The sequence below is a fragment of the Maylandia zebra genome, linkage group LG10 (genome assembly GCF_041146795.1).
Source record: "Maylandia zebra isolate NMK-2024a linkage group LG10, Mzebra_GT3a, whole genome shotgun sequence".
In the NCBI taxonomy this organism is placed as follows: Eukaryota; Metazoa; Chordata; class Actinopteri; order Cichliformes; family Cichlidae; genus Maylandia; species Maylandia zebra.
The window spans coordinates 31,807,596-31,831,500 of record NC_135176.1 but is presented as its reverse complement, the minus strand read 5'-3'; the positions used below and the strand labels follow the sequence as shown (position 1 = coordinate 31,831,500).

General features: G+C 42.3%; 2 protein-coding genes across 2 annotated transcripts in view; one reads left to right on the top strand and one right to left on the bottom strand.

Annotated features, from left to right (window-relative positions):
- grk6 (G protein-coupled receptor kinase 6) overlaps positions 1-6,019 on the bottom strand; it is a 48,715-nt gene extending 42,696 nt beyond the window's left edge. The window contains exon 1 of the mRNA XM_004556836.4: positions 5,788-6,019. Coding sequence (XP_004556893.1) covers positions 5,788-5,839 — 52 coding nt within the window. The 5' untranslated portion in view covers positions 5,840-6,019. The remainder of the gene's footprint in view (positions 1-5,787) is intronic.
- A 3,653-nt stretch (positions 6,020-9,672) lies between these two features.
- nop16 (NOP16 nucleolar protein homolog (yeast)) lies at positions 9,673-17,662 on the top strand. Its single transcript, XM_004556835.5, has 5 exons — positions 9,673-9,905; positions 11,047-11,155; positions 12,202-12,256; positions 13,748-13,854; positions 17,011-17,662. The coding sequence occupies exons 1-5, from the start codon at positions 9,799-9,801 to the stop codon at positions 17,152-17,154; spliced, it is 522 nt and encodes a 173-aa protein (XP_004556892.1). The 5' UTR covers positions 9,673-9,798; the 3' UTR covers positions 17,155-17,662.
- Positions 17,663-23,905: the final 6,243 nt, after the last annotated feature.

Below are 23,905 nucleotides of genomic sequence, written 5' to 3'. Positions count from 1 at the left end.
GCCTGAAGCAGAGGGAATCTCATAAAAGACAGAGCCTGGGAGTAAAGGCGGGGCTTGAAGGTTTTTAAAGCAAACTTTATTGGTGTTTTTGTCAGCTTTGATTAGTGAACCGCTTCAAGTGCTGACACCTGCTCCTGGATTAGAGACGTCATCATCAGTCTATGCTCTCTCAGTCTTCCTGAGAAATACATTAGCTGTGCCCGGCTGTACTACAGATAAACCATGAACCATAACATGTTCTGCTTTCTCAGAAACATTCCTGCCTTTTCACTATTGATAATGTCTTTACAATTAGATAATGGAAAAGTCTTCTCACTGCAGAAGAACCATTAAATGACAGAAGACTTCTTTTCTTCTTTAACTCTAGATGAACCCGACAATTTGTTTCATGTATTTGTGTTGTTTGTTTGTTTGTTTTACAAATTTGTTGCACTGATGAATTTCTCTGATTTACACCAGCAGCATTTCTTTGTAACGTCCTGCTGAAACTGCACTTGGGCTCTAACTCTTGGCTGTTTATTATCACTTTTACACACAGATGGTTCATTAAATGTTAACATTTTCAAGAAGGTTTTTAGGTAATCGTCTTCCATCAGACTGGACTGACTTTAGCCCCTCTGTTCTTGGAGGACTTTGTTTGACTTGTTTCCTCAGAGTCTTTCATCCTTCTGTAGCAGGACGCTAATTCTTTATTTCAAACGTAAAACTTTACAACAGATTGTTAGTTGCAGCTGTGGCACAAACCATATCTTTCTCATCCATCTATAGTTAGCTGGTTTATAATTATTGATTAACAACATTATTGCCAGAGATCTTATAAGAGAGACTCGGGTGACAGAAACAATCCTGCACTCAAATCAACGGGAGTTTATTTGGTAGGAGGCAGAAGTTGACCATAAAGGTTTTTTTAAACCATATTTAGGGTTAAATTTAAACAACCTTTGGTGATTATAAACAATAACCACACAAACAAAGTCAAAAGATATTTCAGAAATGGTGAGAGTTGCTTTCATGAGGACTCTGTCCTGGCCGCAGCCTTCGTTAGTGCACCGTCAGCATTTCTGGAGCTTAACGGGCTCGTTGGTGCTGCTGGATTTTGCTTGTTTAGCAAGTCAACGAGTTAATAATAGTGGTTTGGAAATAAAATAAATGAAAAACTATTTTTAATGCTTTGAACAGAAAGCAAATTATCCACAACAGGACACTGTTACCAAGTACCAGCCATATCTACTGCCTCGAGTAATACCTCATGTATGCGACTGAGATCTGAGTAAGTTTACACTGACATGATATTGGGACTGATGATGCTGTCTTAGTGGACTTAGACGAAGAGTAGACAGAATGAACTTAAAGTCGGTTGGACGTTTACATCAGTTTATTGCCTCACCAGACTTTTTGATTGCGTGCAGCAGTTCAGTTTGGTCGTGCTGTTGCATACGCATGATGCCGTCTTTGTGCCCGTTTTATGTGCTTAATTGCATCATTCTCTGTGCAACATCCAGGATAACCTCCCAGATTTTGAAACCTAAACGGTGGCAGGTGTGACCACGTGCTAACAGGGTTTACTGCGGGGCTTTAGATGCCAAAGAAGCACCTAAGCTAAGTGTTAGCTTAATATTCGTTAGAGCATCTAAAACATGGACAGAAATCACACAGGAAGTTAAAGAACGTATTAAGCTAACATGGAAACACATCTAATCTAATACAGCTAACTAGATGGCTAACCGTGTAGTAACAGTGTAGCAGCTAATTACACCAATATCATAGTGAAAACTGAAAGTGGACTGGGGCGTGTATATTGTGTTTTACTGCACGTCTAAAATATGAAAAAATAATTCTATGTTTGGTTTTGACGTCGTGTAAAATCGCTCCTCAGCGCTGGCCTAAATCACCGATCGGCCCTGCAGCACAAAAGCAGACATCTGCAGGGCATGAGTGTCTCTGCACACAGGAAGTGACACAAAAGGTCACGACTGGAACTTTTGCACGGCAGAGAGCGTGTCATGTCGGCCTCTCTCCTCCGTTCGTGCTCCAGCGTTCACGTCGCGCTGCATGATTTTAGGTCACTGACACATTCAGTGTTTCTTAGCGTGCCATCATGAAGAAACCTGCAGCTCAGAGGCCTGAACCCCCTGACTCTTTGTTTGGAGTAATACTGAAGAGCCGTCACGCTGCACATGCCTTTCGGGGAACTTTTGAGACTCTTCACGAACCAATTCGATTTCCAAGGCACACTGAAATTAACTGGCACTAATTGCTTAACAGAAGTGAGGAAATGGGCTAAAATCACATCCTTGGGCAAAGCTGAAGACGGTATACAGTACAGCACTCTGAATAATCCAACTGCAGAGTAAAACAGGTCAACTACAGATGAAACTCCCAAAAATGCTTCCTTCTGAAATTTCCATAACACACCTGAAGGACACAAAGATGTTGAAAATCAAGGTGCTGCCCCTCTAAAAGGTTTACGGATGCAAAACCAGAGCTGCTGATGAGCTGAGTTTATCATCGTCTGGCTGAATACCTCCTCTGCACCGAAGTTATATGCTCTTTGAAAACCTGCATTTAGATTACAGGATTACCTTTAGGACTCATGTGCAGTTACAAAGAAAGTACACAAACACGAATTAATCAGGTTCTTTGTAGGTTGTAAAATTAGGTCAACACAACCTGTAATAAAATACAAAATCTAACATATGTATCATCACACTTTGTAACAAAACCAAAGCAAAATGTAGAAACAGTGTGGGCAAAACGAAGTGCACCCCATGCATCCGTAGAGACTTAGAGGTTAAGTATCAGCCAGATGCTGATAATCAAATGCAGTTAATTCATTTATCATCGGAAAGCATGACCACCTCTATTGACTCATTCAGGTGTGTGATAACACAATTCAATTATATTTTATTTTTATAGCACAAATCACAACAACTGTCACCTCAAGGTGCTTCGTATTTTGAGGTAAAGACCTTTCAATGATCCCCAACAATCAGACGACCCCTGTGAGCAAGCGCTTGGTGACAGTGGCAAGGAAAAACTCCATTTCAACAGGAAGAAACCTCCAGCAGAAGCATACTACAATCTTCTCAGGAGTGAACAGCAAAGACGTCCAAACGTCTGGGAAACTGCAGAAAAGCCTCAGACTCTATGGACCTCAGTCAGCTTATTAAAGGTTAAAGTTCATGTCAGCACACTTAGATAAAGACTGCACAAGTACATCCTTTTTGGAAAGGTTTCCAGGAAAAAGGTCTCTCTAGAAACGACATGGCTGCACGGCTTAGGTTTGCAAATCTCAACAAACTACAAGACCTCTAGAACAATGTCTTTTGGACAGACAGAGTGGAAATGCACAGCGCCACCTCTGGAGAAAACCAAACACAGCAGATCAGCAAGAACACCTCATACCAACTTTCAGCATGTTGGTGGATGGATGATGATTTGGGCACCTGGCAGCCGTTGAGTCGACCATGAACTCGTCTGTGTACCAAGACTCAAACGTGAGGCCATCTGTCTGACAGCTAACGCTTGAACTAAACTGGGTCGTGCAACAGGGCAACGATCCGAAGCAGCAAACAGAACGACTGAAAAAGAAAGGATTCAGGGTCCTCGCCACGCCTGAAATGCTGCGGTTGGACATTCACAGAGTTGTGCATAAACAAGTGCCCACAAACCTCAATGAGCTGAAGCAACATTGTAAAGAAGAGTGAATGAAAAATCCTCCACAACCATATCAGAGATGAATAAAGTCACAGTTTAAATTACTCCTGCTAAACAGTCACTGTTTGTCACACAGTGGTTTAGTTTGAGTAAAGACCCGCTGTGATATGTCGGTGTTGTTCACTGCATTATCACAGTTTATTGACTGTATTTATCGCTCCACTAACACTATGTAACAAACAGAAGAGTACAGCGACACTTACATTGAGAGGAAACAACTTTATGAAGTGACTGATGCGTTTCGGCTCGTGGCGTTCCTCGGGGTCATTCGGCCAAGCTGAAACACGTTGGTCACTTCCTGAAGTTGTTCCCTATTAATGTAAGTGTCGCTGGACTCTTCATTGGTGCACATGACATGAATATTTTTCCAATTTTAAAAGCAGGGATCATCGTTGTTAGAGCGAATCACTTCACTCAGCTTTTACATCAATTTGTGTTATTTTAAATACACTACTGATCCAAAACACCTCATAAATTATTATTTAAAACTACATGCAGATATTTAGAGGAAAAAAATCCCAGTTTGAGTTAAAGAAAGTGAAAAGTTGTCCAACACATGCTGAAGAATAACACTGCCAGCCCTTGTTTCGATGAATGAGTGCCCTGTTTACTGAAACACGTCTTAGGTATGTAAATTAAATTAAACAAATTATTCATTCATCCCCAAACAAAAGGCCGGGGAATTATCCCGATATCAGATGACTCTCACATCCAAAACCAGGCAAACCCCAGTGAGGTCAGAAGAGTCACGGCTGCATGTGTGATGACTCAGTGGGGACAGTGCTATATGAGGAAAACTGAGAACGATCATTAAACAGCAATTATGTGTTACATATTAAGCAACGAGAAAAGGTGCAAACTGGTGCAGAAAATTCTGCAGATCGCAGGAAATTAAAAGCGCCGGGCTCACACTTTGTGTTGAACTGAAACTCAAGAGTTTAGATAAGTCTCAGCTCCAGAGAGGTCAGAGTCAAGGCCTGACGGGCCCAGAGATACGGTGCCTTTCTCAAGGGCGCTTCGGCTGGATGCCAGCACAGAGCCTCAGGTTCTGGTTATGTATGAGCACAGCTGATAAACTCATGAAACATCTTCTCAGGTGCCTGTGCACACGGCATTAGGATCATGTCGGCTGTGAGCCACTCAAACCTTTGTCTCCTGTTTACTGGAACAATAACAAAGGCCTTTGATCACAGGAGGGCCGTTTATGTTGCATTAGGTATTCAAAAGTGTTAAGAGTTATTGGACAAACTGTGCCAGTAGAGTGTCCTACGAGCCAACCTTCTCACCTGGACCCTTACCCACAGATATCACAGCTTCCTGGTTGTAGCTGATTAATGAGGGCCGTTTTAATGATGATGATCTTTGGCAGGAACAGTAAAATCAATTGTGTGCACAAAGCCGTGCACAGCACAGCTGCTCTGCCACAACATCCTGTTTCGCAAACTACAGGACGATGCTGCAAGATCAGCAAGGGAAACCCGATGTGTCGCTGCAGCCACAGTTCACGGTTACAACCCTTTCCGGACAACCTTTTTAGGTACACTATCAAAGCCACGCCAAAAATAATTTTAAACATTTGCTACTTGTAACGTTTTCCCAGGCTTTAGGTCATACTCTTTGATGCAGCGTATACTGGCATATAGTAAACATTCATACATGCCCTGTGTAGGTAGCATAACACAGTTATTGACTTTACAATGTAGTCGGCACAATGAACAAGGAAGACAGAGATTTCACGGTAATTAAGAGATTTGTTTAAACATATTCCACGCCGAAGTGGACACTGTTTGTTAAATTCTTGAATAAAGTCCTCATTAAGTTGACATTCAGCGTAGGACCACGGATATGAAACAAAGCTTTATACCGCTCGAATTATAAACGGAGTTCGGTTGGTCGTTTCTATCTACTCGTACGAACTGTATTTACGGTAACACCCTGCGCGCATAATCAGAAGATTTGTCAGGAAGTGCAGGAACAGTTCGTGCCGCCTGAGTCCGGGGCATCCCTCCGGTGCTGTGACTGTAACACACCGGTGGAGAGGAGCTGTCACACCGCCTTCCCCATCCTTACCTTCCCGTGCTTTGAGCAGCACAGTGTTGGCCACGATGTTCTCGAGCTCCATGTTAATGCTGTGCGGGCTTACAGCAGCGGCAGCACACCGAGCTCCAGGTCCCCCCCGGCGGCTTCAATCACAGTTATCCTCTGCCAAGCACCGTCCACCGCCACCACCTCCTCCCACCGCCCAGCCAAGGAGGAAAAACTCCGTTCTGCTTTCGCGCAGACCCGTCCGGTGACAGTCCGCGCCCCTCCTCTCCTCTTTCTCCTCCTGTTACTCCTCCTCCTCGCTCCATCACTCCGCCCTGAAGCTGCTGTCAGAGAGGAGGAAATAAAGCAGACTTCTCACTCTGTTACAAAGGCGCGTTTAAGGAAATAAGCATCATAATATCAAAGGCAGATAGCTCACTCTGCTCATATCTAATGCTTCGGTTTTGAGCCCCGAAGTGTGTGTTAGTTAAAGAAGCAATTTAAAGGTATTAGAACATGCTAGCAACCATACCATTCGAGTTTGAGTTATATTACAACAAACTTTACTTAAACATCAATTTAAAAAAGACCGAGTGGCATAATTTATAATGGACGCTTTACCAGAGACGGAACTGGTCTCTGATAGCGCTTTGTGACTTTAAGCTAACCGTTTAACCATTTAATCATTTAGTACTGTTAGCTAAGCATTTAATTACCTTTGGTTCACCGTTCAGTACTTTTAGCCATTTATAACAGGTTATTACTTTTAATTCATTTGGTTAACTGTCTTTTATTTTTAGTTAACAGTGTATTACCTTTAGCTGACCGTGTAATCTGTTATTTTTAGCTGTTTCGTTCCTTTCTTTACATTAGCATTTTATTAATTTTTTGCTACCTGTGTTATTTATTATTTTTAGTTAGCTGTTTATGACATTTAGCTAACTGTTTCATTTGTTACTTTACATTAATAGTTTATTACTTTTTTACTACCTGTTGTATTTATTATATTTAGCTAAGTCTTTATTACATTTATCTAAATAATAACTGCAGCTCCATGAACACGCACAGCTGTGGCTCCAGCTGCCTCTGTAGTTCTGCAAACTTTGACCCCCACAGAGTTGAGCCTTTCAGTTCAATCAGCTTACCTAAATCAATTTAAGATTTAGGTAAGTTTAACACAATTTAACTGCAAACATTTGTGCAAATCCTATTGAAAATAACTAAAATTACTTTTTTCTTTTTTCTACTTTTACTTATTAAACCCATTCAGTTCAGTTTGGACTCGTTTCTTAGAATCAGAAGAGCCTCCAGGAGCTCCAGCTTACAATGTATGAATTGAAATTCCACCGCTGTGGGAAATTTAAACTTTCATAAGTCATCTGAACTTTTATTGTTTCCTGTAATATTGAAGACAGTGTGTGTTTGTGTGAACTGTACAGGAAATATGTGTCTACTACTGTAACTGCTAGTAGATCTACTGCTTGTGGTACTATTTGCATATATTTATTGATGTTTCTTTGTTATCATATGTCATTTAGCTATTTGTGAATTTAAGTGGTAATATTGTGCAGGTAAACTTGCTTTATTAATATGTAAAGTTTATTGATATAGTGCTTTTTAAGATGAGGACATGTCAAAAAGTGCTTTAGAAACGTATTAAAAATGGTGAGATAATCACCTGAATCCAGTAGAACAATACAAAACACCCAAGCGACTGGTATTTAAAGAGACTGTAGGCTGCTCCTCAGGTTTGGCACTAAAGTCTGATATATATTAGATTTCAGGAGGATTGTGTCAGTATTTCTACTTTGGTGTTTCTCACAAAGAAAACTATGAGAAGAAACTCAGATCATCAGCAGGGTTTTAACCTTTAAGCAAACAGGCAGGAGGGTTTAAGTGCCGATTTTATTTATATCTGATCAATAATGAATAATGACGACTCTGAGGATGTCTGGATTTCAGCGCTGTGAGTCTCTGAGCAGGTGTGGAGGTTAGATCACACTGACCTCTGGATGTTTCAGTCATCAGCTGCAGGTTCTCAGCTCTGACTCAGCAGCTCAGAAAAACATGATGTCAAGCATCTCATTTAAAAATAAAGATCCCCTCAAATCACCACAGAAAAATGACGTAGAAAACACCGGGCTTGTTTTTAGATGCTATTACAGGTTTGTTACATGGTGGTGTAATGAACGATACTGCTCGTGTTTAAAGATCAGTTTGTGTTGGATAATTGTTTTGTCAAGTGAAAAACAGGATTTTGACTTTTAGCAGTGGATAAAAAAGCTGGAAGTTGTAATTCTGATTTATAATCAAAGTATTCATGAATGAATTATTCATGGCATGTTCACAGTCACATACATGACATGGATGAAAATTATAGATTGATCGACGTGTAAACCAATTTAATGCTGAAGCCTTTGATATATTAATGACGTATATTGTTGTTGGGTAGCTTGCTAATGCAATTTATCTGCAAGATAAGATAAAGGTTTCAAATAAATGATGCATTATTTGCATCCAACATACAGGAGAGTAGAAGAAAACAGCATAACATGGGAATATGTTACAATGTTACAGTGAGTGAATGGTTGTACCTTCTTTCTGCTCTCATCCACTGTAAGATTTTTTTTTTTTTTTTTTTTTTTTTTTTTGGCCTGTCCCGTTTGGCTCTTTTGCCATCAGAATTATTGTCTAAAGGCAAAGAAAGATGCCCAACGGATTTACTTTACCAAATTGACCATCCCAGCCTTGCCATAATGGTCCATTTGATTCACCTTTTATTGTTTCTTTTATTTTCACTTACTGAATACGGGACAGACTTGACTGGGGGGAAGAAGGGGAGAAAGAAAGAGGGAAAGAGAAACAGCTGAGAAGAGGGACGGGGGAGAAGGGCAAAAGACAAAAACCAACAGAACGGGCAGAGAAAAAAAAATGCATATATCAATCACCTGGATCACCTGCTGAGAAAGAAAAAAGAAAGCAAGCAGAAGAGAACAAGAGTAATAGAATAAACAACATCACAATGATATATGGGAATATGACAGTAAATACTAAATGTTAAACATTATTGTGCAGCACATAAGATCAACAGAACACAGTGTGCTTTGAGGTAGGAGCCAAAAAGGGTGTAGTTTGTGGGTGTGATCACCCGTGTGTACACCTGTGAGCATGGACGCGCTTGTTTTTTGTTTTTTTAAAAGGTTCCTTCATGTAATGATCTGCTAGAGGGTGTGGGGGGGCCACAGCCCCGTCCTCCAGGGCATGAAGCAGGTATGGAGGAGATCAAAACTCCAGACATCCAGAGGCCCCCAGAACACAAGAGACCAAGGAAGACCAGCAGCCGCGGAGCAGAAGCCAGGGGGGGTTGCAGTGACGCGCCCGTGAGCTCCGCCGGCAGCCAGCCGTGCCTGAGTGACCGAGCCCCAGGCCGAGAGGCCGGGGGCACCCCACCTCCGAAGTGGCCCGAGCAAGCCCCAGGCTCCAGGCCCCGATAAGCGGCCACCAAGGAGTGAGCCGTTGTGCACCTGTACCACTGTACCACTGTAAGATTAACAATACTCTGATCCAGCGGCTTGTTGGGATGGGAGACCCACATGTCCCCTTCTGGACTCACCTCTGTTAATATCTTAGCAATTTGGCATAACATACAGTAAACTTAAAACTTTCTATTTTTTAAGTTTTTCCCGCAAAATTATTTGAATTATTTGATTTATAAAATAATTGCTTTAAGCAGAGAAAATAATTTCTTCGTTTATATTTTTATTTTTTATGTCACATTATTTTGTAAATATTAAAATGTGTTTATTTTCTCCTGTACTATATTCTTTTATTTTATTTTATTTTGTTTTTGCAGATGGACTCTGTACATTCTGAAAAAAATGAGAAAAGAAAAGCGGTTGGGTTGGAGGGGTGTGGCCTAGTCGTCACATGACCTGCACAAACCAAACACGTGCTTCCTGTTGCTGCCCGCACGTTGGCTGTTCCTTTCTGATTTTTTGAGCCACAGTAAGAGCAATACAAAGTTTGCGGCTCTGAAAACGGAGGAAAATCTCTAAAATGCCGCGAGCCAAGCAGTCAGCCCGGAGGAAGAAGTTTGACTACAACCGGAACCGGAAGAACGTGAAGACGAAGAACAAGAAGAAGTCGAACCCGAGGATCGAGCAGTGAGTGTTAGCATGTGTGCTAATATTAGTAGGAATGATGCAAAAACACGTTGTTAAAGCTGCAGCCAAAACATATCAGTGCCCCGAGAAAGTTGATTGTTGGTCCCATTTGTTCCATTTGGATAAAGTCTTCATAAAAGAGAGTATTTTATACTTTTAACACAAGTATCTGAGTGTGAACTGAATATTTGTCATGAAATCAGCTGTTTGATGTTAGAGGATGAATGTACAGAGGCCCACTAAAACCTCACCTGCTGTTTTTAATGCAGTTGTTTGAGTGATACACAGACGGAGGATGGAAATGATCATTAGTGACGGTGACAGGCACTAAAATGTCCTCTTTTATGTGAACCAACAACTGAAATGTTGCAGCAGATGTGCAGGGTGTCTTTAAAAATGCTGAGAAAACTGGACAAGTCATGTCCTTAAGAAATGGAAGGAAAATAAATCCCGCAAAGACCTGACACAGGGCCTGAGAGATGGATCTGCGGTTTACTGGCTGTCAGGAAGTCATTGTTAACGGAGGGAAACAGGAAGATTGGGCTGAGGTTTGCCAATTATCCAAACACTGGACTGAAAATCAGTGGCAGCAGATCTGATGGAGGGATTATTCCCCATCATCACTCCATCAGAGGAGCCTCTGTGATGGTTTGGAGCTGCATTTCAGCCAGTGGAGCTGGGTATCTTGGCAACACCGTTAAAAAGTACCATTAGATTTTGATCCACCACGCAGATCATCTGGAAAGCATCTGATTGGCAACGGTTGCATTTGTCAGCATGACAGTGATCTCAGTGTCAGTGCAGTAAAAGCATATCTGGATAGAACAGCATCAGTCATGGATCGGCCTCCCCGAGCCAAGACCTCGACGTTATTGAAGCACTGTGGGGTCATGAAAGTGAAAGGAACAAAAGAAGAGCTTTGAATGTCCTCAGAAAGCTTGGCGAAGTACTCCTGAAGACCTCTTAAAGAAAATACAGGCTGTGTTGGAGGACTAAGGGTTTCATTTATTAGTAATAAATCTGGTGAATAACTGTTCCTGTGCATTAAAGACTCGATTCTACAGACAAAGTTGTGCTCTTGGTCACGTGCTAGGCTGCAGTAGATGAGCTGTTCTCATGTCTAACATGTTGTCGTTGTCAGATCTCAGATTCGAAATGCGTGGGACGACAACAAGTCCGTCGCCAGGAACCTGCAGGAGATGGGTCTGGCTTTTGATCCTAACCGCTCTCTGCCCATAAAACAGCAGAAGGTAAGAGACTGCGCACAGTTTAGGTCTCGGATCTCTTTAGCTGCGCTTAATTTGCTCTAAAAACATGTTTTAGATGCAAAGTCAGTTTCGAAACATAAGTATGAATTTATTCATAAATTCTGGTTGTGAATGTTTATATTTTATTCAGGTCTTCTATCCAATCTTTCTAATCATCTGTCATTCAGTTTTGGTGAGCCTGTGTGAATTAGCCTCAGGTCTTAGCTGACAGGACTGGCACCGGCGTGGTCTTCTGCCGCTGTAGCACATCTGCTTCAAGCAGTATGCACCCAGAGATGTTCCTCCGCCTACCTTGGCTGTAATGAGTGGTTTTTGGCTCATTAGATATTTGTGTTAACGAGCAGCTGAGGTGGTGTACCTAATGAAGTGGTCTGTGAGTGTAGAGCTAAAGATGAAAGTGATTAAATCAGTCATATTTATAGCAACTGCAAACACCTGAAATGAAGGAATGACCTCAAGTTTTTGCTATAAATTCTGTTAATGTTAAAAACAACCAGCACATTAAACTTGCAGCATGTTTGTGTTGACCTCCTGCAAATGTTAGTTTGAGCCTGAAGGGGGCGACAGAGTGCTAATTATGAAGTCTGCACTCAGCCTGAGATGTCTGATTGCTCCAGGTTTCAGACAGAAACAGAGATGCTACCTCCTGAATTTATCCCGGCTGATGTTTTACAGCTGCTCGTGTTTTTAATTAATCACCGCTGCCGTTTCAACCCGGGGCTAAACCGAGTGAATGCCGGCCTGCGGGCTGCACTTTGTTTTCCAGCAGCCTTCAGACATTCAGACGTTTTCATTTTGTTCTCCTGTGACGGCGACTAAATGATGAATTCGTGTCTTCCCCCCGGGCTCGGCGGCGAGGACACTTAAACGGTTTTGTCTCCCGAAACGTCGTCGCAGATGAGATAAAGCACATTTCACAGCTGTCATCGCGTCGCATTACGGTGGAAGACGGATGATTATGTTTATTAACCCAGAGTCCAAACAGGCTGCCTGATGACCTTCATTGTGTTTTTCTTCCACGCGTGCAGCTCCCCCGGGAAGACAAGAAGCCTGCTGTCGTCACCAAACCCTTCATCGTACAGCGTGAGTGTCTCCTCCTCACGTACATGAATGTCTGCTTCACTTCATCCTGCAGGTGACAGGAAACGCTAAACTAAACCCCACCTGCTCATTTATTCATTTATTCTTCTTTTATCTGGAGCCAGGAGCTGTGTGTCCATGATGTCAGCATGTTTTTCTGTCACACTTCTATGATTTAGGGATGATTTCTAGTTCATTGGCTCCGATCAACGTGAGAATAAGATGTGATCTTATAAAGACAATAAGTCGATGGAGAAGCAGTAAGTTTACAGGGCGATGCCAAGGTTGATAAATGACAATAAGAGAACAACAGAAAGGTCGGTGACCTCAGCAGAGGCATCCCGGCCTGCTCACTCAGATGTGGAGGGTTATTGTCCCGACTCTGGACTCCGTCTGAGGGTCTGATGTCTCCACCCTGAGTCTGAGTCTATTCACCTTTCTGAGGTGCAGGTGAGGGCAGGAACGTAGATCGGCGCTCGTCTCCATCACTAACGTAGCCCAACAGAGGCCACTGAGCCGGCCGCTGCACAGAGCCCGAGGAGGGTTTGTTGTGTTCAGAGTTGGCTGGATGCTGGTCACCACGGCTCGTTTAAAGCCTGCTCGTGGATGCCAACCAGGCTGTGCTTCTAGGATTTAGCAAATATTCCCAAACACTTCATCTGTACACCGGTCTGTCCGGTTCAGCTCGTGAGCTCGACCACGAGGCAGCCAGAGTGGGTAGCAAATCTGTAAAATTACAGAAAAAGTTCTGTTAGCTCGTCGTCCAGATTGGGGGATTTTTCCATAATAGTGAAAAAAAAAAAAACGTTACTGCCATTTAATCGTTTATCTAGTTTTTATTCCTTCAGTATGAGCGGCTGTGGAGAGGTCTTTATCAACGGGACAACTGTACAGTTCAAGAAAAACAGTTAAACGTCGAGAGTTTGTCCAGTGGGCCGGATCCTGGCCCACGGGCCTTATGTTGGACCCCTCTGATATAGGGGGTCTTCTGATTGTTGGCATTTCTCAGTATCGTTGTGGTCGTCACCTTACAATATAAAGCACATGGTTAACAATGTGACTTGTAGTGTGAAGCACTTAGAGCGGACAGACACTTTGGAAATACACGAGCATGGTGAGTTGACCGTTACCGTGGCGCTGGGGTGGGGGCGGAGTCAGGATAAATCGTCCTCGGCTGCTGCTGCTTAATGACATGTCAGTGTTTTTAATGACGGCTTCTTCACTTCACTTCCAAAAGTCTTTTCACGTTGCGCGCTCTGTGAATGCAGCCTAACTAAACCAATTAAAATGAAGCCGTGTTTCACTTCTGTGTGTTTGTTGTGATGTTATAGAAGCAGCAGCTGCAGATTCACCGTTTTTATTTCCAACCTGTGGCAAGGTCGCAGCTCAGAAACGCTCGTCTGTGTCGGCAACCTTATTTCAGTTTGCATATTTACCTTCTTCCTGTTAAACCTGAGAAGAGTGTTTTTGTTCTTCTTTGGTTTGTGTGAGCAGAGCTGGAGGCAGAGGCCAGCCTCCCCGGCAAAGACACCAAGACGTTATCGACCGACCTGATCGAATACGTTCAGTACATGATCCGAGAGCACAACCAGGACTACAAGGTAAGAACGACCAAGCTTGGACCACAGTGACTTTCATCTGGATTTAACAGTAAATTACAGCTCCTTCATTTTACGGCCAATTTCCTGAGTTATTCATGAAAGTTTCACAAAAATAAGCAGGTACTGACAGTAAAAGGTCAGAAACCCCCAAGTGACCGTTACTCATGTGCGTCACCCATGGTCTCTGCAAGAGGCATCCCATATCTGCACCTGTAACAGCCTCGAAGCACGTCAGGGCCTGCTTTATCTTATTTAAGGGGGAGATAGGCCGGAGCATGTGTCATCTTTGTGTTTCATGAGCCTGTAACTCAGAAAATAATCACGTTGTGAGGATAAATATTAAATATACTGCAGTTATTGCACAGAAAAATCACCTGATTCTGAGGGGGTCGGATCAGAGGCATTGATTGTTGTAGTTTTTTATACTTGGAATAACCCTGAAGTGACTTGGATAAACAGAGCAGTGTGTGGCAGAGGTTTAAACCGAGTTTTTATTAGAAAAATGACTCATTAAAATGAATTTTCAACAGTTGCTTTAGATGAGACTGAGTCACCGCCAGGAGCGCTGCCAAGCCAGAGTCAGTCAATAAGAGGGGATATTGTGAGAGTGTGGATTTTTCTCTGTACAATGAAACGTCCTTCACGGAGAAATTTTCCACCCTCGACTTTTTGAGCCGAATGTGTCAGCTGGAGCTTCGCACTGAGAACGTGTCGGCAGATTCAAGGGTTTTATTGCAGTTCAGACCCGGGTGTATACTTCTGCTCCCATCAAAGTGATGCTTTTTTTATTTTACAAATCAAAACACAGAAGAACATTCAGACCGAGGTCAACCATCGAATTACCAGCAGATGGAATAACTGCTTGAACTGTAGCAGTACTTCATCAGTCAGAGCGATGTGATCAGCTGGCTCTCCGGCGACTCACTCGTCCCACTGATCCCATCAGACTCCGCCATCTTGGATTGTAGCTGTAGGTGCTGACAGCCGTCACTAGCTGTGTTCCAGCTGTGAGTCGGCTGAATGACATCGAGGATCATCTCAACAGCAGGTTGAAGGGAAGGCTGAGGCCTCTCTGGCTAGGAACGACTGAACTTTCAAAATAAAATGTAATGGAAACTTTTTTTAATAAACTTTAAAATCAGGTGCTGAATATACTTGGTGGTTATTACACCTGATCACCGCCCAGGTATAATTAATATGTAGGAAACACTCATTGCCCCTAACACCGCTCATGCTGGAGGTTTCTTCCCGGTGTCATCAAGCGCTACATCATTAGGTGGTTGTTGGATTGTTGGGGTTTTCTCTGTATTACTGTAGGTCAGGGGTCAGCAAGCTTTAACACCCAAAGAGCCATTTGGACCCGGGTTCAACGTCAAAGAAAACGCTGGGAGCCGCAAATACTTTTTGACATCTAAAATGAAGATAACACTGTATATATTGTTTTTTACCTTTATGCTTTGTGTGAACAACTAAGGTGTGCTGCTTATGAAATCCATGAAGTGCTACAGAGAAAATTACATTTTATTTATGTAATGAACACATTTGAACTCTTAAAGAAATATAACAAAAGGAAAGCTGAACGAAAATGATCCAGCAAACAAAAACTGTTGTGCTGCCACCCTCATATCGCCTTTTGGAGCCTTCACCTGACTTTTAAAAAATAATTGGAAAAAAAGCACTATGCTGCTAAAAAATGAAAAATAGATCTTTGCAGAATTCTGCATAAATATGTATTTTACCTGGTTAATGTGTGTGGCGGGGCGTGGTCTGCAGCGCCGCTACAGGGGAGGCGGACGCACCTGAGCGGCACCCGCAATCACGCCTCGCCGCCTTAACGTCTGTGCTGTTGTGTTGGCGTGTGTCGGGCTGTGAGCTGCAAAGCTACAGCCGGCTGTGTGCGTACAGCAACCGTGTGTGAAAAGTGGTCAATAAAGAGAAGCTGAAAAGCGTGTTCATGCAAACATCGTCAGGTCTGCCGTGATATGTTTACAACGGGACTTCTGCTCCTGAACCTCTGCGCACAGCGTCTGCAGATCAGGGCTGTAAGAAGTCACTTTCATCTTTACAGGACTGTAAGCTGTCGTCTGTGAGGCGTGAGCGGTGTTTGTCTTTAACATAGTTCACGGTGGAGAACAGCTGCTGACATAATGTGGATCCGAAGATCCATAACTGGCCTACCTGGAGTTGAAAGTCTCGATAAATGCACGGCGTTTCGGCGGGTACACCGGCTTCTGCGAGTGTGACGCTTATTTTGAGTGATGAAAAAATAATAGAATATAATTTTATTTTTATATTTCAATATCACAACAATCTTCCAATTTAGAACTACAAGTTAAAAAAGAACTGACATAAATAAAATGCACTTCAGTTAAATACTTAAAAAAACTAATTTATTTTCCCAAACCACGCGGAGCCGCACTATAAGGACTGAGGAGCCGCAGGTTGCCGACCCTGCTGTAGGGTCTTTGGCTTACAGTATGAACCACGTTGAGAGGAATTTTGTTGGGATTATGTGTAAACAAAATTGAAAAAGAAAAGTCCTGGTGCAGAACAGCAGTCATCTCCCGGCTCTTTGTATAATAATATTTCATACAAGGCGTTCATCAGATTCTCATTAGGAGGGACTTTTGGCTGCCTCTCCAGTGAGTCATTCATCCAAAGACTGACTCCAGCTCCACCTTCCTGGGCGCAGTCGGGCTGCACATGAACCAGTCCTCCACTGGTTGCAGATCTTTTTAGGGAGATCCTTTAATTTTCCGCAGAAGAAAGACTTCAGTTGACAGCTGTAGTCGAGTGGATGGGGGAGCTGGAGTCGGTCCAAAGGATGAGAGACTCACTGGAAAGGAAGCTGAAAAATGTTGAAAACAACTTGGACAGCAAGTTAGCTGGTGTCTGAAAGCACAAGCTGGTTAGCTGAACAAGAAGGTTATCTTACAGGCGATCATGGAGGAATAAAAATTAAAGATCAGCACGTAGCAGGTGGGAAATGCTGAGAGTTAAACTGACCACTTGTTTTCTAATACAGCATGGATCCATTATTTAAACTAAGACCCATCAGTCAGTGGAAAACAAGAGCAAGATGCTGACAGTAAAAATGTTAATGTTCACAGAGGAAGGCTCTCTCACGCTGCTGTCCCTTCCTTCCCCGCTCTGCAGGCGATGGCCAGAGACGAGAAGAACTACTACCAGGACACGCCCAAACAGATCAAGAGGAAAATCAGCGAGTATAAACGCTGCCACCCGCAGCACTACGAGGCCTTCGTCAGCTCGCTCGCAGCTCCAGAGCCGATGGTCCAGTAGAAGATCTGCTGTGGGTCTGAGGAAGTGGACTGTGGACATTCAGACTGAGGTCAAGTGTTTGGACGGAGAGTAAAATACCGGAGCTGTCGGCGAGTGCCGAGGAAACACGTCCATGTTCTGGGACGTTTCTCTCTCCTGTTGTATTTTTAATTGAGTCATTTTGTTTCAGGATTTATTCGTTCCTTCTTGTGAAAGTCAAACATGACTGAAATGAGATTTTTAATCATTTAAACCCCTTGAAACTCGTCCAGCAGGTGTGGGTTTTTTCCCTCTCTGGGATAAAAGTATTTCAGTTTCCTCCATAATCCTCATAAACCACAGGAGGACCCGAACATCCAAGTAAAATCATGAAAAATGGATCTATTTTTATTGGTGTGTTAATTGATTTCTGTTTTTATTCCCAAGCAAACCAAAGTCCGAAACCACGAGACAAGAATGATCTGTGCAGAGATCGAATATCAAGTGAGGTGCTAAAATAAAGAAGTTGGTGAATGTTTTTACTGATAAATAGCAAATATGTGAGCGTTTTGAGCCAGAAATAAAAGTCGGGATGATTGTTGGGACGCTCAAAGAGTTTCTGGATGTGACCAGAAGCGACAGATCAAAATATTTTTGCTGATTTGGAGGAGAGCTCTACAAAAATGTTAACGCCGTGTGAAAGCGTGACCCAGATCTTGCTTTTGGCGTGGCTCTAAAGACCTAAAATTACATTGCACAGCTCTGTTTTAAGCAATTCTTCTTTAAGTGATGGGAACTACGTAAGGATTATTTCAAACTGTCAATCATGCAAAGCTCCTTAAGCAGAGTCCAATAGTAGAAACTTGGAGATTTGAAACAAGTCTTTAAACAGCTCTCGAGCTGATTCAAACAACTTGTTGAAAGGCTTTAAAAATTCCACCAATAAGGGAGCGCACCGGAAAAATATTTTGTGATTTATTTCTTTTTTGTGCACAATGTGTATTGTAAACTAAATTCTCGTTGCAGTGGAGTTCAGCTTCAGTCTTTGCTTTAATTGTGTTCAAATGCAGAGGAAGTTTGTTCACTGTGTTTAGGTAGAAACCTCATTAAAGTCTGGTTTTACTCTTTTACTGAACACGCAAGTGTTTAATATAAACGTACACGTTAATTTGAGTGTTTGATACGAGATTAATTCTGCAGGAGAAGCCGAATCAGGATGTCTTAAATTTAAAAACATGTTTTAATCGGACGCTCGAAGTGCTTCACCGTCTTTGAAAAACCTGGAGGAGACGACAGTTTAATCAGTGGAGATGGAAGTGAGGACAGACACGATGACCCTGAGGCGAACGGGAGATGCGTGATAACAGACAGGTCGTGATGTCCTTTTGAAGAAAGGGAAACACCCGTCCGTGAGCTCCTCTGAAGACAGGCTAGGTCTAATGAATCAGCCTGTATTCAGTGAATCCCATTAACAGACCTCCACGTCGTCCTAATGATTTATTTTTAAAAGGTGCTCTCATGAAGAGTTTTATTTTACAGGGCTGGGGGGTTTGAACAAAGGAGACAAAACGCAGTTATTTTAATGACCACAAGGGGGCGGCGACTGTGAGACGATGGCCCCGCTTAGCCATGATGAGTTCAAGGGCTCAGCTTCTAGTTTCTTGTCTTCATGACTACGTTGTGATACTGATGATGTAGATTATGGTCTCCATTAGTCAGAAAGGCAGATAAACCAAGGTAAAATAATTTACTCACTGGCTAACCAATGAACGTTCAGCGTCCCTCAGTTTCACAGCCCGCCTCTCGCTCTTCACGACAATCAACCCAAGAGTTGCAAAAATGGTGGTTAAGGGTGGCTGGGTGGTCTTTGTCAATAAGAAAAGCTGTAAAAGTCATGAAAATACAGTTAAAATTAAGGATCTATGCACTCCTTATTCTAAAGCTGTGAGTCTTTGCCGGGTCGAGTTCTGCTCCTGGGGCTTATGTTTGACACCCCTCGCTTAAAATCTTAAATTCATGCTGTGGGAACACTGAACATCTGTCCCAGAGTTCATGGTAAAATGTCAAATTATCATGATAAGAAACAAAACCAAATAAATCCAAGATTAAATAAAATGATTGGGACACATCCTGGTTGGACCATGAAGGTGATGTTAACCAATCAGTCCTGTTCAATCCACACGTGCCTATGAATCCAAGTCATTTCCCTCCCTGTGTGAAACACTGATGGCAGATCTGCTGTAACATCTAATAATTCAGATATAACAAGGAAAAGTGTTTCTATTGTGATCATTTCTGAACTAATCGATCAAACGCTTACGTTTTGTGTTCATATATATATATATATATCACGCCAGTTTTATGCACATATATATATATATATATATATATATATATATATATATGTGCATAAAACTGGCGTGATTCCTTTTATTCAGCAAAAAATAACTGATTATGAAATCATGGCAAGTTTTTATGACCCCGTCTGTTAAACTGAGACTAGGTAACATCTGGTTTGTACCTTTATCGTCTTTGGTTGTTGTTAGATTATCTCCTGCACGACAGCTAAACAACATCTTGACAAACTCTTCATCAGCTGTTTCACCTTCTGAGCTCTCATCAATCATTTACAGCCAAGAAAAAGATCTTTGGCGTGAGAGCAGGAAGTTCTTATCTGAGGTCGTACTGAAGGAATGTCGGGCGTGATTGCTCAGTTTATAAATAAACACCGCTGCTTGTGAATTATTAACAGAGTCGTTCAGCGTGAAAATTCAGGACCTTTGTGGGGGTTTTTTTACCAAGTTTGGTTTAAGACATTACTTCATATTTGTGTACAGTGTGTGCTGAGGAAATATTTGTATTTCCCCGGTTTGCAACCACCAGCATCCGCTGGTTGGCGAGTGGTTGCTGGAAATCACCAGGTGAGAAAGACCCCAAAGCTCGCAGATTACCTGTAAACACTCTGCAACTAAACTGAGGTCGTTTGGCTTCTAAGTAAAAACTGTCTTTTGAAATTCACAGTTTCAGCACAGCTCAGAGTAAATGGCGAATGTTGGGCTACCACAGCAATCTGTGGGCGACTAACATCATTTCAAGGAAGTTTTTGACTGGAGCACACTCTTTGCAACCAGCCCACCACCAGTGACAGCAACTTCCAGCAACCACTTGCTAACTGGTTAGGGAATGGTGGCTGCTGGGCCTGTGCAATCAATCAATGCAATCAATAAGAGCAACTCTGTGACTTGGATTTGATAAGGCTACCTTGATAAGGTTTGGGGGGTTTCTTTTGGCGTTATACTCATTCTTGTGCATTCTGTATATACACTAGCATGCAAGGACAGTCTTGTATCTGTTATATAACTGTTTTGGCAGGTGCAGTTTCCTGGAAGTTACGTCATGTACTAAAATGACATTCATGGAAGTCAGGTTTCACCCATGGTGCATCTCTTTCTAGGGCTGTTCAATATAACGATATATATCAGATGACGATATAAAAACGTCTATCGTTTCATTTTACGCTATCATTTGTTTCATGGTGTCGCAAAATAAACTGTTTACGGCAACATTTTTTCATGGTTTTGATGGTCACTGTCGTGGCTTTATTAATGTCTTAAAGTTCTCTCTTTCTCTTATATGTAATATAACCACACTACGGACGGACGAGCGCCTGTGTGTATGCGTTGTCGTTAGCAACAACGACGGTAACAGCATCGCGTGTCCGCTTGTTTATGTTCCACATAAACCTTTCACAATAAAGCTCAAGATCCTGTTGAGACTTTTCAAAATAAACTGAATCATGTGAAAGATGCAGATTATTTACGGATGAGAAGTAAAAAAAGAGCCGCCAGGTGCTAAAAAATAAACCTTAGACTCAAACGTTAGAACAGGCTTTTCCCCGCAGCACGCCGTGTAATAAATACTCACAAAGAAAACGGCGCCGTTACAACTTATGTCTAAAAATGTATCGTTTCATGCATCGGTTAAAACACTCGACTCCAGGTACACGACGCCCAGCTGGAAACACTTCACACAAGTCGAGCTGCCCGAGATTCACAGAATTTACAGAAAATGTTACATTTGTGTGATTTATATCGTTATCGGACGATAGAATTCTTATATCGGGATATGAGATTTTGGTCATATCGCACAGCCTTCTCTCTTTCCCTCATGAATCACTTCATTCTTTAGATGTTATGTATCGTTACAAGCCAGTGGTCATTTGGGGTGTTTTATGCCTGAGTCGTACCTGCTGTGAGGCTTATGCTGACTGAGTCACACTCGTAGCAGTCTGCCGTGAAAACAGAGTGAAACTGAGCCAGAGTGACGTCTCAGCAAATTCATAAAAGTCCTGCTCTGCCGGCTGGGGAACTTCACCCAAGAAACAAGTCCGGACACTTATAGATTTGGTTCGTATTGTCAGTGTTTGCAGTGAATTGCTCAGACAGCAGACGCAAGGGTGATAAGGCAAGCAAGCAAATAGGATATTTGTTAGGGGATATCTCAGAGCTCCACTCAACGGGTGATATAACAGGATACTTACAAGCTGAGTGCAAGCCTGTGTTTATGGCATGTCTACTCTGCATGTTTCCCCACTTGTACTTTAGCATCTCATTTACATGGGATTCATCTCTGTTTAAGCCGAGCGACAAGGTTTGATGGCTTTGAATGACATGAAATCCTCTCTTGGTAATTCTTTAACCATCGGTTGTTTCTGGGAAATCAAAACAAATGAACTACAGATAAAAAGAATTAACCCTGTGCCCAGTGCCCACACACTTAGGTGTCCACACTGCCAGCCTTTCCACACGGCAGGGCGACGACAAAACCCCATCAGCTTTTTTACAACTGAGGGTACAAATTAAAAAAGATGTTTGCTCCTCAATAACTGCATTTTTGTCAGCGACCTTGGTTTTCTTTCTTTAAAAGTAAGATTACTTAATAAAAAGTAATGCAGGACAAAACTGTCATAAAATGTATTTACAACTTCATAAAAAAATAAAAACAAAACAAATATTGAGAGATGAGAACCAATCAGAACTACCCATATGGAAAAGAAATAGAAAAAAAAAGACTTGCATCAGATGTGGCCTACTTCATATAGTGAATCATAGAAGGCTTATATGATTCACTCATGAAAGTGGCCACTTTCATATATTCTTTTAGTAAGTATCCAAAACATACAAGTTTCATTTATATAATTTTTTGAGGGATCTTATATCTGTTTTCACTCTTGTATGCTTTTCATGCAAGTTTCACACAAAACAGATAAAAACTTTATAAGATTTATATAAATCTTTTCCATATGGGTAAGTAAGCTGTGTAGTAAGGCGGGATGAGTTTGTAAATCATCCAATTAGAAGTAACGTCCTTGTACATTGAGGTTAGATTTGCTAATCTGATCTGTATCATGTCCATGATACTCAAAGGAGAGGAAAACTCCACCATCGATGACACTTTCCAACTCTTGGCTTTAAAACTCTGTTTGAACGAGGTGAGGCCTGCAACGCTAAAACCAAGACGGACAGTAAGGTAGCAACTGTTTGCTCTTCCTGTCATTGGCGAGAGGCGGTGCCTCATGCACGACCTGTGCAAAGCATGAGGCAAACTGTGGTCTATAACTGTGTTGAGCTATAGTTGTTTTGGGTTCCTGTACAAACTGAGAGGCTTGAGAGCTTGGCTCGCTCTCAGTGAGCGCTGGTCTGCCATCTGTCACTGATTCTGTTCATAATATTTATGGACAGAATTTCCAAGCACAGCCATAGTTTGAAAGGTTTGATCGTCTCAGGATCTTGTTCCTGCTTTATGCAGACGATGTGATTCTGTTGACTTCAGCTTGCACCAGGGCTGTTTGCAAGTGTGAAGCACTTGAAATGAGAGTTAGCACCTTGTAGTCTGAAGCCATGGTTCTCAACCAGGAACAGCTGGACTGGGAATGAGGTCCTCTCCCAGGTGGAAGAGTTTTAGTATTTTGGGAAGAGTGGAGCGTGAGATGGACTGACAGATTAGTGTGGTCCTGGCAGTGATGCAGATGCTGTACTGGTCTGTTGTGGTGATGACAGAACTGAGTGTAAAAGGACACGTGTTGATTAACTGGCTGATCTATGTTCCTACCCTCTCCTATGATCGCGACCTATAGATAGAAAGAATAAGATCAGCAGCAGAAATGAAGCATCTGAAGGTTGTCTGTGCTCAGCCGTAGAAATAGGCTCAATTGAGAGGGGCTCAAAGTAGAGCCATTATTCTTCCACATCAAAAGGAGGCAGTTGAAGTGGTTCAGCATCTGACCCCGGTGCCTCATGGGCACCTCCTCCTAAGTGAGGTGCTTCGTACATGTAATGGAGGCCTGGAGCAGATCCAGGACATGCTGAAGAGATTATGTCTCTGGGCTGGTTGTGCAATAATTTCAGGGAGGATCATTTTGACCCCTGAAATACTATCACAGGATGGCAAATCCGGTCGTTAAGTGATGACGTGACGAATCCTACTTCCGGGTCTAAAGTAGTCTGCGTTTAATATGGCTTTTGTGTTGTTAACATGTTTAATGTTATGTATTTTCTTCTATTTGATCTCAAAAAGCTCCTAAAACAGTCAGTGATCACTGTTGACCTCCCTCAGCTTTTATTACCGCTAATCATTTATTTAAGCTCAGTTTTTAAAACCTTACGATGTAACTACAGCCCAGCCCATGCAGCAGTATATGAATGACTAACCTCGTATTGTGGATGGATTATCTCAGTTGTTCTCCTGGCTGAAGTTTGGTCCTTTTACAGCATCCTGCCATGCGATTACATTT

Bases quoted from the DNA above. Each gene is read 5' to 3' on its own strand.
- nop16 (XM_004556835.5), top strand. From the start codon at position 9,799: ATGCCGCGAGCCAAGCAGTCAGCCCGGAGGAAGAAGTTTGACTACAAC. The intron at 9,906-11,046 runs GTGAGTGTTAGC...TGTCGTTGTCAG, and splicing joins TCGAACCCGAGGATCGAGCA to ATCTCAGATTCGAAATGCGT. The intron at 11,156-12,201 runs GTAAGAGACTGC...CCACGCGTGCAG, and splicing joins TGCCCATAAAACAGCAGAAG to CTCCCCCGGGAAGACAAGAA.